The sequence below is a fragment of the Myotis lucifugus genome, unplaced genomic scaffold (genome assembly GCF_000147115.1).
Source record: "Myotis lucifugus unplaced genomic scaffold, Myoluc2.0 scaffold_222, whole genome shotgun sequence".
In the NCBI taxonomy this organism is placed as follows: Eukaryota; Metazoa; Chordata; class Mammalia; order Chiroptera; family Vespertilionidae; genus Myotis; species Myotis lucifugus.
In genome coordinates, this window is record NW_005871270.1 from 454,831 (window position 1) to 469,411 (window position 14,581).

The following is a 14,581-nucleotide window of genomic DNA, read 5'->3' on the forward strand; positions in this document are numbered from 1 at the left end:
GACAAGGTTCTACAGTAAATTTCTTTAGTTGTAATTGACTATTTCTTGAGCCACAGAAAGATAGAAAGTATGGTATTCTCGAATTCTAACACAGGTCCTGTCATCCATCTAGTTAGTTATTCTAATGGAGGATGCACTAGTTAGTGAAATCACTAAGTTTACACAGGGCTCTAAGCCCTTCCAGGTTATTTAGAGCTCCAAATTGATCTTTTGAGGTTATGTGAAAAGGCATTAATTGGTAGGTGAATTTCAATGCAGACAGATAAGTGCAAGATAATACTCTTAACTCATAATCATCCAGAAAAGGGATCTGGAAGTTATCTTAACTGTTCCAGGGGAGATTAACCCAGTATATAGCTACGGCTTGGATGGCATCAGAAAGGGTTTGAAACCAAAGCACATACATTGCCTTTTATTTGTAGAAAACTATGGTCTGTCTGCCACCTTTGTTCGTTGTACCTGAAGATGTGAAATTAGATGAGCTCAGAAAAGGGTATCTGAGGTCATCCCGAAGACGAGGGAAGAGTTTCTGTAGGAAGATAGTGTGCTCATGAAAACAGCCTGTTTTACTCACTAGATATTTCCATTTAGGAAGGAAAAAACTCCTGTTTACCAAAAGGCTATTTCAGTTTTTTTATTTGATATGCTTAGATCACAGTTTATCTTACCCTTTTCCTTTTGTGGCATAAGGGTTGTGATTTACATTTTTCTTCTGCATAATTATTTACTACAAATAATTATGGAGTGAATTACTTGGTACATATGAGGTCTTCCATATTTTGGATTATTTTCTTAAGATATATTATAAAATATGGTATTATCTAGGTCAAAGGGTTTCAGTATTTGTCTTTCATACTTTTGCCAGTATACTTTCCAGATGTTGTACTATTTTATACTGTCTTCTTAGCACTATATCAGAGTACTAGTTTTCCTTCATCTCTACCAACATTAGGTATTATTAAGATCTTTGTCGTTCTCCCCCCCCCCCAAAAAAAAGGCATTTTAAATTGCACTTTTTGATCAGTAGCAAAGCCTTAAATTTTCACATGTATGGTATACCTCTTTTCAAATGCCTATGTTCTTGAGTATACTTTGTGGTTCTGTTTGACATTTAAATGTTTATATGATTTTTAAAATATGACCAATAACATAGGTGAAAATATTATGAAACAGCCTTTGAAAGTAACAAAAACTGAGAGAGACTTTCTAATATATTTTTTTGATGTACTTGTTGGTTTTATACAGGCAGCTCATTTGGGATACTTTGTAATCCTTTTACTCTTTTTTGGCCTTATTTCCTTGATTATTGTTTTTCTAACCATTAAGCTTGACATTTTTTTCCTGATTTAAAAAAAAAGATAAAGATGGAAAGAAATTATAACTGAATTTATAAAATCACAAAGGCTATGTATTAGTTAGATGAACATGAACTTATTTCACCAAGATGAGGGGGGACCCCTCAAAGCATGAGCAAATTAAACTTGAGTCAGAAAGGGGCAGCAGACGGGCAAAATGTCTTATCCTCTGTAGATAGCCTAACCTGCACATTTCAAGAGTCATAAGACAGATGAGGGAGGGCGGGTGCTTAAGGTTTTTGAAGGATGCCTCTTAGAGCATTGAGGCTGATGTGGACGAGGCTGACTCTCATACCCCACACCAAGAAACTCCAAAGCTTGTCAGACTCCTGTATCAGAGCCAACAGGGACTTTTTGTTTTCTTTTTGGACATTTGAAATGACAATTTATCAAAACTGCTAGTCACTACTGGGCCTGTGTTCTTTGTCTTGTTTTTAAATCCTTATAGAAAGAAAAAGATGACAAGTGGAAAAGAGGGAATGAGCCAGCTTCAGAGAAAAAAATGGAACCTATTGTTTTTGAGAAAGTGAAAATGGTAAGTGGGAAAGTATTTGCACTCTGTGGATGGCCTCAGGTGTGTTTATAAGTGTGGAGGGGTGGCCTGCGGTTGATAGGTATTGTACCTGGGACTAACGGGTTTTGCATTTAGATGAGCTCACCTGCTGCCACTTCAGCTTCTTTCCCAGCGAATTGTTGCCTAATCTGCCCTGTAACAGTTTCTTTGGAGTTAGATGGCAGCTTAGGAACCACATCTGTTCCATTTAAGCAAAAGGCATGTTCCATGCCAGAATATCAAGGCTGTATGACACCTTCTGAGTAGATGTTACCTCTTATTAGTCCTTCTGTATCTCATTTCCTGTTGCAGTTAAGAACAGTCCAGAAGCCAGGCCAGACTGATCCATTTTAAGCAATCGCTTCTTGTATTCTTGCTCTGTCATATTAAGTAGACACCTTTCTCTTTCCACAGGACATATTGTGGCTGTAGTAGTGGATATCTAATATCAGATCTTGGAATCTTAGGAGAGAGGACTTTTTACTGTTTGCTTAAGGAGGAGTGTTTTATCGTCATTCTGAATCGCACTGTCTAAAGAACACAGTCATTAGTGATATTGGCAGAGTGAGTTAGGTAATCTTTAGACTGATCTCCCTTTTGGTATTAAAGGTTTTCTAATCACTGGGGGATTTGCTGGCTTTTGGCTCTTGTACCATCAGACACCTACCTTTATTCTTGGTTTTTCCCGGAACCAAAACCTGCTACTTCTGTTGGACCCCTGATCTGTGGTTGTCTTGGTTTTAGACAGACCTGTCTCTTTGGAAAGCCAAACAAGCACAGATGACACCTTTGCTTTTCACTTTAGGTTTGATTTATGCACTTGTACCTCTGACTTGATTCTTTCACCTGACACTTCCTGAGTTTTGTTTCTTTGGTTACTCTCTTTGAATAACATCAACCATACCACAAGGAAACCTGTGGCTTTACAGTGGGGAGGGGAAAGGGTTCAAAACACCTGCTTATTTCTTTCAATAACATGTTTTCGCCTTAGCCACAGAAAAAAGAAGATCCACAGCTACCTCGGAAAAGCTCCCCGAAATCCACAGCACCTGTCATGGATCTGTTAGGCCTCGGTAAGAGTCAGACTTCCCCACTCCCATAATCTGCAAATTCTCTCTGACCCTGGGAAGCTGGGCAGAGATGGGAGTCTTTCAGTCTGTATCCCTGTCACTAAGAGTGTTCTCTCGTGTTCTTCCTATCGTTTTGTATCTGAGCAGTTGTGCTAAGAAAGTTTTACTGTGACGTTTTCAGAGCGACAGTACAATGGAGTGGTTAAGAATACAGCCTTAGAGCCAGAGTCCCAGCTGCCACTTGCTGTTATGTGACACTGGGTAGTTCTCATAACCTCTGAACATTCCTTTCCTGTCTATGCAATGAGGATGATATAAGTGTCCATGTCAAAGGTGTTGCTGGAAGGATGAAGTGAGATAATGCCTCTAAAGCTCTCAGCCCCTTGCTTGGCACATACTAAGCACTCAGTACCTGGTAGCAGTTCTCACTAAACCAGCACCTGTGAGCCTTGCCCCGTCCCTCTCATTTTTCAGGTGCAACCTGTTTCTGAGATGCCCCTTATCTTGTGCTCATTTTTCTCCAAACCTTAAAACCCTGCCCCATTCAGAAGTAAACCTGTTCTTTATCTTTCACAGTACTGATGGCTGTACTTCATTTCACTGATTTAGGTTATTGGCTACTTGGGCTCCTAATTTTAATGTATCTTTAATTTATCTCTGAAAATGAATCCTACACAGGGTTGTCTCTCAAATAGCCAGAAAGGAGCCAGCCAGCCCCCTGTGCCTGATAGCTGGGCTGCAGGCTTCTCCTGAGGGCTCTTGGGAATGCGGGGCAAGGCCTCTCTTGAGATGCCCCATCCAAGCTAGATGGTTCCAGAAGCCTAGATTTCCAGATCCATGATGGAGTATATGGGCTTTCCCTGTCTTCATTGTGTCTACAATAGAAGGAGGGCCTGGGCTTAATGAGCAGTGCTACATTTTTTTTACTTTAATCTTTCTTTCCAGATGCTCCTGTGGCCTGCTCCATTACAAGCAGTAAGACCAGCAACGCCCTAGAGAAGGACTTAGATCTTTTGGCCTCTGTTCCATCCCCCTCTTCTTCCGCTTCCAGAAAGGTGAGTCTGGCAGGCTCCTCAAGATTTAAAGAGTATTCTGAAAAGAGTGATTTTGATCACTTAATCATGGAGCTGAGTCATGCTTCCTTGGTGGAACTAGGCTTTGGTTTTCTTGGTTCTTGATTCTTTCCTTAATACACTGTTGTCTCTGTTACAGCCTAAGATTACTATTCGTTCCATTCTCTCCTGCCCAAAGAGGGTGGGCCCTTTGAGTGGGCTTCTGTCTAAGGTGTGTCAGATTGTACAGCTGATACTTTAGGTCAACTCCTCGGCCTGAGTTATTGCCAGAGGATTTGTAGGTGTGAAAGACTTGGAACATTTGATGGCTACTATTTGTGGAATATCTGCTATGTACCAGGCACAGTGCTAGGTGTTTTTGTATATTTCACTTATAATTTAAAATCTTCATTACAATCCTGCAAAATGATATTTTATAGATGAGGAAACATTAGTTCAGAAAATTTATGTGCCCAGCATCTAAACTCAGTTCTTTCTGGCTGTATCATTTATAGGTTGCTTTTATTTTTATATATTTTTTTTATTGATTTTTTACAGAGAGGAAGGGAGAGGAATAGTTAGAAACATCGATGAGAGAGAAACATCAATCAGCTGCCTCATGCACACCCCCTACTGGGGATGTGCCCACAACCAATGTTCATGCCCTTGACCGGAATTGAACCCGGGACCCTTGAGTCCGCAGGCTGATGCTCTACCCACTGAGCCAAACCGGTTAGGGCGGTTGCTTTTATTTTTAAAATTTATCTTATATGTTTAGCAAATTACATTGTTTTACTAAAGAACAAAGCATTGTTCCAGAGCTTAACTATTAGGTGTTTTCTGATATTTGTTTGGTAAAAATGTCAGGAGGTAGGTTCCATGCCAACTACTAACCTCAGCCATCAATTCTTTTTTTGTTTTGTTTATTTTTTAAAATATATTTTTATTGATTTCAGGGAGGAAAGGAAAGAGAGAGAGAGAGAGAGAGAGAGAGAAACATCAATGATGAGAGAGAATCATTGATCGGCTGCCTCCTGCACGCCCCACACTGGGGATTGCGAGTCTGCAAAACCTGGGCAAGTGCCCTTGACTGGAATCCAACCCGGGACCCTTCAGTCCACAGACTGATGCTCTATCCACTGAACTGAAACGGCTAGGGCTTCTTTGGGGGTTGTTTTTTTTTTTTGTTAATCCTCACCCGATGATATTTTTCCCATTGATTTTTTTTTTTTTTAAGAGTGAAAGGAAGGGAGGGGGTGGAGGAGAGAGAAACATTGATGTGAGAGAGACACATTGATTGGTTTCTTCCCACATGCACTCTGGCCCGGCCTGGATCAAACTTGCAATCCAGGTACATGCCCTTGACTGGGAAACAAACCAGCAACCCTTCAATGTGTGGACTGACATTCTAACCACTGAGCCACATCAGCCAGGGCCAGCCATCAACTCTTAATGCAAATGTTAGAAGCAATAGAGAAATGAGGGAGATCTTTACAGAGATTCCCATGAGGACCATTCCAATTGTCCCCCTGCCCTCTTTGCCCTAAGGTGGTAGGTTCCATGCCAACTGCAGGGAGTGCCGGCTCTGTTCCTGAAAACCTGAACCTGTTTCCAGAGCCAGGGAGCAAATCAGAAGAAACAGGCAAGAAACAGCTCTCTAAAGACTCCATCCTCTCACTGTACGGATCCCAGACGCCTCAGATGCCTGCCCAAGGTAGAGTTCTTGGGGGGGCCTGGCAATATGCCAGATAGAGACACGAGGACTTCAATGTGGGAGTTATTTGTTGCGACAGGGCAGTTGCTGTGGGGGCTGTGATATCATATTCCAAACAAGCCTGCACGTGAATGACATTTCTGTGAAGCCCAGAGTACCAGCAGATTCTTCTGTGGGCTCCGGTGTCACATGTCTGTGAAGTCTGACGCAAGCCTGGATCTAGACCAGGGGTGGGCAAACTTTTTGACTCGAGGGCCACAATGGGTTCTTAAACTGGACCGGAGGGCCGGAACAAAAGCATGGATGGAGAGTTTGTGTGAACTAATATAAATTCAAAGTAACATCATTACATAAAAGGGTACGGTCTTTTTTTTTTTTAGTTTTATTCATTTCAAACAGGCCGGATCCGGCCCGCGGGCCATAGTTTGCCCACGGCTGATCTAGACCGTAAAGGGGAAGTAGCTAGGTCAGCAACCCTCTGGTGGGAAGCCATGACAAGGCGTGTAGGCATCTGTCTAACTGTGTGGCTGTGTAAAAGAGCATTCTGAGTTGAGTCCTGAGAAATTCTAGTTGGAAAGGAGCAGCCAGTGAGACTTTGGGCTGACTTTGTGTGCTTTCCTAACAAATCTGTACGTATGTTCTCTTGGCAGCAATGTTCATGGCTCCTGCTCAGATGGCATATCCCACAGCCTACCCCAGCTTCCCTGGGGTTGCACCTCCTAATAGCATAATGGGGAGCATGATGCCCCCACCAGTAGGCATGGTAGCTCAGCCAGGGGCTTCTGGGATGGTTGCCCCCATGGCCATGCCTGCAGGCTATATGGGTGGTATGCAGGCATCAATGATGGGTGTGCCAAATGGAATGATGACCACCCAGCAGGCTGGCTACATGGCAGGCATGGCAGCTATGCCCCAGACTATGTATGGGGTTCAGCCAGCTCAGCAGCTGCAATGGAACCTTACTCAGGTAAGCTACCCCGTTTTATTTGGGACAAGAGTTTTCAGACTTCCTCAAGGCCACCTCACTTTGTGTCTCCCTCTTATCCTTTAAATCTGCACAGTAGATGAGATAACACGAGAGACATTCTTATGCTTAGGTTTGCATTTATTTTCTTTCTTCTTTCTAGAAGGTCTATCCAAATTCAGACTTTCTGCAGAGTTCTGGATTCCTGTAGAATAAGGGTAACTGCCAAAACCTAAATCTCTCTATGCATCCATCAAAACAAAAACAACCTTTACAGATAAACAAGGAGCGCAAATAAAACCTCTAACTTACCCATGGCTACCACGTCCAGTAGACAGAATGCTTCAGACTTCAGATTACATGGCAGTCGGCATATAAACACCTAAACCCAGCAGAGCCAGCCTCACGGAGGAGGTGGCAGACTATAGATGAAATTATCCCCAGAAAGAGAAAGACCTACCTTGACTGGGAACATACTGAGAAGAGGTCTGAGACCTGGTAGGTTAGGGCTCTCGTTATATGTAGAATCAAAAATAAGGGATTGAAATATATAGGATGAGAGATGATAGCCCTGGAAGACATGGCTTCTAGGGGAGGCGGGGGGACTTAAAAGGAGAGTGTGCTCTTTGAAGGACGGTGTATTCGCCATCCTTCTCCCTGCAAAATAGTCATTTCACTGCACTAACAGAAGAGGGTGCTCTTGAACTAAAAATGGCACTAATGGATTGTAACAGAAGAATGACAACTAATAATTGTAGAAAAATAGGTATCACATATTCTCAAAGAAATATGCTTCTTTGTATTATTTACAGTGAAAAACATAATGACAGTTACTACCTTAGCCAAGTGATCAAACGTGAAATTACCAACAGTGGGACAAATTAATATCATGTGCTTTCTGGTATCTTGCACTAAGACCTAAGAAGGGCATAATATCACCTACATAAATTATTGCCAGAAATGGATTCAGTCATATAAAATCCAAATGGAAGGATTTTCTGCCAAGTAAGTGGCCTAGATTCTTAAAACAGTGTCAGGAAAAAAAGAAAAATGTGGTGGGGGAAGTGTTCTAGATTAAAGAAGACTAAAGAGATATGAAAATGAAATGTATATCAGAATATTGCATTAATCTTAAATCTCTTGAGCATGTTAATTGTATTGTGGTTCCAGGAATGTGTTATTTATTATGAAACGCATCCTGACGTAATGGGTGAAATGTCACAATATCTGTAGTTTTTAGTGCCCATCAAAATTTTTCAAGTTTATACAGATGTATCAGAAAAGATGGCAAAATGCTAATAATTGGTGAATTTAAGAAAGGAATAGAGAACTTCATTGTACTATTTCTTTCAGCTTTTCTGTAAGCTTGAAATTTTCTTTAAAAGTTGGTGGAAGAAAAATAGACTCCTAAATAAAAAGAACTTCTAGAGAAAATGCCCTGGGCTTAGGAAATGTAAGGTATTTTGCTTTGATAGATTGTTTCTTCCGTTCTCTGCCAGAGGCTGGTCTTTCAGTCTAATTCAAAAAGAGGCCCTGACCCCACTGCCTCTTTTCTCCCGACAACTTCCCTTCTCAGGCACCGAAGACACGGTGGGCTTTTTTGTGTGCCTTCCTTTGTTCATCTGAACACTCCAGTTCCTTTCTCTCTCTGCTGGAGCGTGCGCAAGCACTTTCACTGGCAGTTATAACTCTGCTGGAGATCAGGCCGGGCGCTGGCGAGGGGGTTTCTCCGTACTCTCGGGGTTGTTGGCGGCAAATGAACAGTCGGCCCCTTCTCTTTAGGAGGAGGGCCTGGAAGGAAAAAACAATAACTTCTCATGCTGCTTCTATGTTGTCTCGCTCCAGGATTCCTTCTGCCCTCCCTGAGTATGATTAGTCTCTGTCAATATCTCTTTTCTGAAAAGTCCTTCATTTACGTGGTCTGGTGTCCTTGAAATGCTCTATTGAGGTTCAGAGCAGTTAAGTACCATAACAGAGTTCTCCTTTGTCTCATTCTCCCATCCCCACTGACGGAAGGACTCCTGCCCTGCCTTTTGCACTCATTGGCTGCATGCCCACATCCTGTCTGAAAGTCTCCTCTCTCCCTTTCAGATGACCCAGCAGATGGCTGGGATGAACTTATGTGGAGCCAATGGCATGCTGAGCTATGGACCGTCGATGAGCGGCGGAAATGGACAGGCAGCAAGTCAGACTCTCAGCTCTCAGATGTGGAAATGAACACAAATCACCTATCTGGCTGCCGCTCTCCTCCGCCCTCTCTCTCCCCCCTTTTCCTCTTTCTCCAACTCTTTCACCCCTTCCCCTTTTCCTACCTCTCTCTGTTTGGTTTAGAAATTGCTCAATCTGTCATTTGGGGTTTGGCATTCTGCCCAGCCCAGCCACTTCCGAGACACGCAGACCTCTCTGTTGTTTTATATGTACATGTCCCCTAGCCATCCGACTTCCTCCCCGTCACCCCAGTCCTCTCCTGCACCAGCACCTTAGGAATTGTTGGCAGAAGGCACTTACTGTGGAAGGTTAAACCTCCAATCAGATTCTCAGAAGGGTCTGTAGGTGTGTTTTAGGCAAAGAGGGGAGGGTTTGGAGATACTTCCATGTGTGTTAATAAACTATTTCTACATATTTAAATTATTAGTTGAAGAGGGAGGGATTATGCTCCCATGATTTATGGGAATGAAGAAAGTACTAACATCAGATCAAATACTTACTGGGTCTTAGATCAGGTTGACCCCTAACCTTGGGGAGATACAAACCCCATCTATGAGGATGAGCAAAAACATTACTCTCCGGTCCCCTGCATTGCTTTCTGGATCTGAAGCTTCAGGACTTGCTGCTTCAGTCAGCCTTTATTAGCACCAAAGACTTACGGAGGTCCCTCACAAAACACACAGCCTTTCCCCTGCCTCCATCCTGCCTGCAGTAGGATCTGGCTCCGCAGTTGCAGGACCAGCCCTTCCAGAGGGAATGCAGAGCTTAACGCGTGTACTGTGCGTGTGTGTGCGTGTGTGTGTGTGTGTGTGTGTGTGTGTGTGTGTGTGTTCCACCTCCCACTCTCTCCCCATCTGCTCTGAGTATTTTTGTTTTTGGTTTTTCAGGTTTAGGTTTACAACAGAGAGGAATTAATTTATCAACAGCCTAAAACTGTTGCCAGTTTTTCTTATAGTTAAAAAAAAGAATTGCAGTCTCATTGATGGCTCTCTCCCTCCTTTCCCCTCCCAACCTGCTAATCACTCGTCATGCCTGTGTATCCCGGGCTGCTGTCCCCACCTGTGCCAGGGATGAGGAGAGAGCCCGGGCAGCTTTCCTCTCAGTCACTGTTCGCCCTACTTGAAAATTAAAACAAGAAAACTTTGCTTAAAGGATTTCAGCTGTGGGAACCACAATCCCTGGTTGCCTTTCTCCTGTGTATGTGTAAATTCCTTAATAAATATTGCAGGGAAGCACCGTTTGCTTGCTGTTACTGTGTGTCACTCTTGGAGGAGGGTGAGTTCCACCCACATTTTCGCTTTCGGGGGCCAGTTCCCTCATTTCCTGTGTGGAGCAAACCCAAGGGCCAGGCCCAGGCCCAGGCCATCAGAAAGGGGGCCTTTATCCAGCAGTGTCTAGAGCTGTGAGCTGAGGAAACCGTGGATGTCTGCACCTGCTAGAGTCACAGAACATTGGAACTAGAAGCATTTCCCCCTTCCCTGCCTCCCTGCCTCCCTTTGAATACACCTTGTGAATACTTCCAGATGTGAGAGGATAGCACAGTGGCTAAGAAAGGAAGCTTGGATCAAGCTGCCAATATTCATATCCCTGCTTACTGTGTGACCTGGGCAAGCAATAAAGCCCATGTCTCAGTGTGAAATAGGCTGATGGTAATACTTAGGTAAAAGGAAGCAGTTCCTGTGGTGCATGTAGCACAGTATCGAGCACTCATCACTCAGGTGTTAGCAAGTATCAGACCTATGTTAGGCATTCATTCATTCAACAAATGTTTAGTGTTTACAATGTGCCAAACAGTGGCTTAGGCTCTGAAATAAAGTAATGAATCAAAACTCCCCAATCTCATAGGGTAGTGTGGTAGGAGAGGTGGACAATAAAGTAAAATGATTTCATTTCAAACGTAACACAAGGTAAGTTTAAGGGGAAAGTGGGTATGGGACCATTTGAATGGAGAAGTCAGGAGGAGGTGCCATTTGAACTGAGGCCTGAATAAGCAGCCAGTTGTGTGGGGATCTGGAGAAGGAGCCGACAGAACAAGGGTCAATGTCTGCACTGGAAATTGTGTGGCTGGAGTGTCGGTCTGGGAGCTGTTACAGATTGATGGTATGGAAAGCCTTGAGACCGGGGCTGTCACCTAAGAAAGCCCCATGAGACGAGAACTGAGCCTGGGGCCCATTGGCTTCTAGAATTTGGAAAGAAGAGATCAGAAAAAAGGAATTTGACATAGTCCCCACTCTTCAGCTCACAGTCTCATGGGGCAACAGACTTAGAGGAGAGGTAGTAGTTGACCAGTGGGTGGGGAGAAGAGTATTACAGACAGATAGTAGGGTGTAAACAGAGAGAGCCCTACAAGAGCACAGAACATTCGGGGAAGCACAGCAGTTCGATGTTTCTAAGGTATGTGAATTGGGGTGGTAAGGGGTAAGATTGAGGGGGGTTGGGCCAGGTGACAGGGGCTTCCTATACCCTAGGAAGGGGCTTAGCTTGAAGTGTTGTAAACAGTGGACATAGTCAGATTTGAGTTTTAGGCAGCTATTGAGAACAATGTGTTTGAGGGAATAAGACCAGATCTAGGGGACAGAGAAAGGGTAAGAGCTGAACTAGGGCCATGGTAGAAGGGGTAGGGGAGAATGGAGTGGCTGAGAGCAGCAATCCATGAACTGCTTATGAGGTATGTGAGATGCTCAAAGGTGTTTCATAACAACGCTGAAAGGAGTTTGGGAAAGATTGCATATTATGACACCTCTTGTGCATCTGGAATATAACATCCCAATAGTAATGGCTCTGGAAAGTCTTGTGGTAAAGACTTTTTACAAAATCAATTCTTTTTTAGAGCAGTTTTAGGTTAACAAATCTGAGTGGAAGGTACAGAGATTCCCCATATACCTGCTGCCCCCTCCCCAACCTCCTCCTCTTTGACCTCGCACCAGAGAGGTACATTTGTTACAACTGATGAGCCTACACTGACACAACACTGTCACCACCAATTCATAACTTACATCAGGGTTCACTCTTGGCGTACATTCTATGGGGTTTGACAAATATATAGTAACACCAACTCAACATTATAGAATCACACAGACTAGTTTCACTATCCTGAAGATCCTGTGAGGTCTACCTATTCATCCCTCCCTCCTGACTCCAGGCAACCACAGGTGTTTTTTTTGTTTGTTTGTTTTGTTTTACTGTCTCTATAGTTGTGCCTTTTTCAGAATGTCATAGTTGGAATCATACTACATACAGCATTTTCAGATTGGCTTATTTCCCTTAACAATATGTATTTAAGTTTCCTTCATGTCTTGATAGCTCGTATACTTTACAACTGAATAATATTCCATCGTCTGGATATACTACCATTTATTCACTTACTGAAGGACATCTTTGTTGCTTCCAAAGTTCTGGCAATTATAAGTAAAGTTACTATAGGAAAGAGGATGGGACAGATTACCAGGGAGAACCAACAACTTAGGTAATGCTTTATTTCTTAAACTACAGGAAAAATAAGCAGGTGATAGTTTTATGGATCTTTATACTTTTTAGCATGTCTTAAAATGCTGCTTTACTGGTATATAGTAGTGAATTAATATAACAAGGATTAGAAAATATAAACTGCTGAAAAAATAATTTTAAAAATAATAATAAAATAAGTAAAGTTACTATAAACATTTGTGTGCAGGTTTTTGTGTGGACATAAATTTCTAATTCATTTGGGCAAGTACCATGGAGTGTGATGACTGGATTGTATGATAAGAGTATGTTTAGGGTTTTTTTCATTGTTGGGTTTGTTTTTTATTGTTGTTGTTAATTCTCACTGGAGGACATTTTTTCCATTGATTGATTTTTAGCGTGGAAGGAAGGAGGGGAAGAGGAGGAAAAGAGAAAGAGAGAGAGAGGTGAGAGAGACACATTTATTGGTTGCCTCCTGTACACGCCAGGGGTAGGGATTGAATGTGCAACCCAGGTACATGCCCTTGACCAGGAATCGAACCAGAGAATCTGCCCTTCTGTTTGAGAGCCTATGTTCTAACCACTGAGCACACCGTCCAGGGTGAGTATGTTTAGTTTTATAAGAAACTAGTGGCCTAGTGCATGAATTCGTGCACATTGAAAGGAAATTAATTACAAGAAATATTTTAATATCACTATTCGCCCTTTCTCTATAATAGAAGTGTCGGCCAAATTCACGATGGACAATGACAGGTGGAAACACACGCGTGTGGGTGGAGCGCTGCATTGTGGGAGTCCTGGTTTGCTAGCCCACCGGGCGCAGCGGCCCCCAGGACTTGGAGCTATGGGACTGCGGCCCCAAGAGGGAAGTCGCCCAAGTGTGTAGTGTCTACATCCTGAGCTCAAGTCTTCTGACTCTTGGGACCAGCGCAGCCTGACCTCCCAGCTCCTCCTCATGTGCTGGCCCGGGGTCTGCATCAACCAGGTGTGACTGTGCTTGTCCGGGGTTAGCGTCGACCAGGAGTGACTGCTAGTCCAGCTCTGTGTTGACCAGGAGTGACATCACAGTTGGTCCAGCATGAACTGGGAGGTGACCTCACTTTTAAACATGGATGTCTTGAGGGTTTTTTCTTTCTCCTGATTGTAGAAATTCAGAATGAGAAAAAGTAGACTCAAGCAGGAATCATAATAGGAGTTAATATTTGTCTTTAAGTTAATACATGCACATGTGCACGGGCTCACCAGGCGCGTGGAGGGGCCAGGCCCCCTTGGAGGGGCCTACAACCAGCCTCCGATCGGCCCCTTGTCTTGCAAAACCCACGCCTTTAAGTCACCCACGGTTTCACATTTCGGTTTCTTTACAGTGGATTGCAATCTTATGAGAGCATCTACATACAAAATCTTCCCAGATTTGCATGCTCTTCTTTCCTAATCTTTACATTTGTGTTGCCAACAAGCGGGTTTTTCTTTTCCAACCAAAACTTGAAAATGCATGGAAGGCATTCACCTTGGTTTTCATGGACACAGTCTTCTGTACAGAGTCACACTTCATAAGTGTCGTGTTTTGTTTTGTTTTGTTAATATATTTTATTGATTTTTTACAGAGAGGAAGGGAGAGAGATAGAGAGTTAGAAACATCAATGAGAGAGAAACATCGATCAGCTGCCTCCTGTACATCTCCCACTGGGGATGTGCCCGCAACCCAGGTACATGCCCTTGACCGGAATCGAACCTGGGACCTTTCAGTCCGCAGGCCGACGCTCTATCCACTGAGCCAAACCGGTTTCGGCATAAGTGTCGTGTTTAAGTCAGTTATCTACCGTGACATCAGGTGCAGCTGACCCTGGCTGGGGTGTAAACACGCCTGAGCCCCTGGAGGCAGTGGGTCGGTGCTGGGAGCAGAGGTTCAAGGGCAGCTCAGAGGTGCCTGCTAGGAGCAGCTGTGGGAGAAGAGTGTGTCATGTGTCCTGTGAAACCTTGAAGCAGGTGGGTTTAGCTGGAGGTTGGTCACAGGACAGCCACTAAAATATATGTTATTGTAGATACTTTGAAAAGTAGGAAGTCAAATAGAAATCATGCATCTTCATACCATCCAGAGAGGTACTATGAACAATTTTGGTATATTTTTTCATGTATGTAAATGTGATATGTGTATTTTAAACTTAGGATCAAGCATGTATTTTTTCAATTATAAGCATTTCCTTGTTTGGGGGGGAAAAAA

General features: G+C 43.3%; 1 protein-coding gene across 4 annotated transcripts in view; it reads left to right on the top strand.

Annotated features, from left to right (window-relative positions):
- The window catches only part of SMAP2 (small ArfGAP2), a 43,340-nt gene extending 33,184 nt beyond the window's left edge, over positions 1-10,156 (top strand). For 2 of the 4 annotated variants that reach the window (XM_014463798.2, XM_023761884.1), the window contains 6 exons: positions 1,804-1,890; positions 2,900-2,981; positions 3,924-4,033; positions 5,579-5,744; positions 6,395-6,711; positions 8,800-9,026. In XM_014463798.2, coding sequence (XP_014319284.1) covers positions 1,804-1,890; positions 2,900-2,981; positions 3,924-4,033; positions 5,579-5,744; positions 6,395-6,711; positions 8,800-8,925 — 888 coding nt within the window. In that variant the 3' untranslated portion in view covers positions 8,926-9,026. Of the gene's footprint in view, positions 1-1,803; positions 1,891-2,899; positions 2,982-3,923; positions 4,034-5,578; positions 5,745-6,394; positions 6,712-8,799 lie in introns of all 4 variants that reach the window. The other 2 variants (XM_006098143.3, XM_014463796.2) reach the window with 2 other exon arrangements.
- The last annotated feature ends 4,425 nt before the right edge of the window (positions 10,157-14,581 follow it).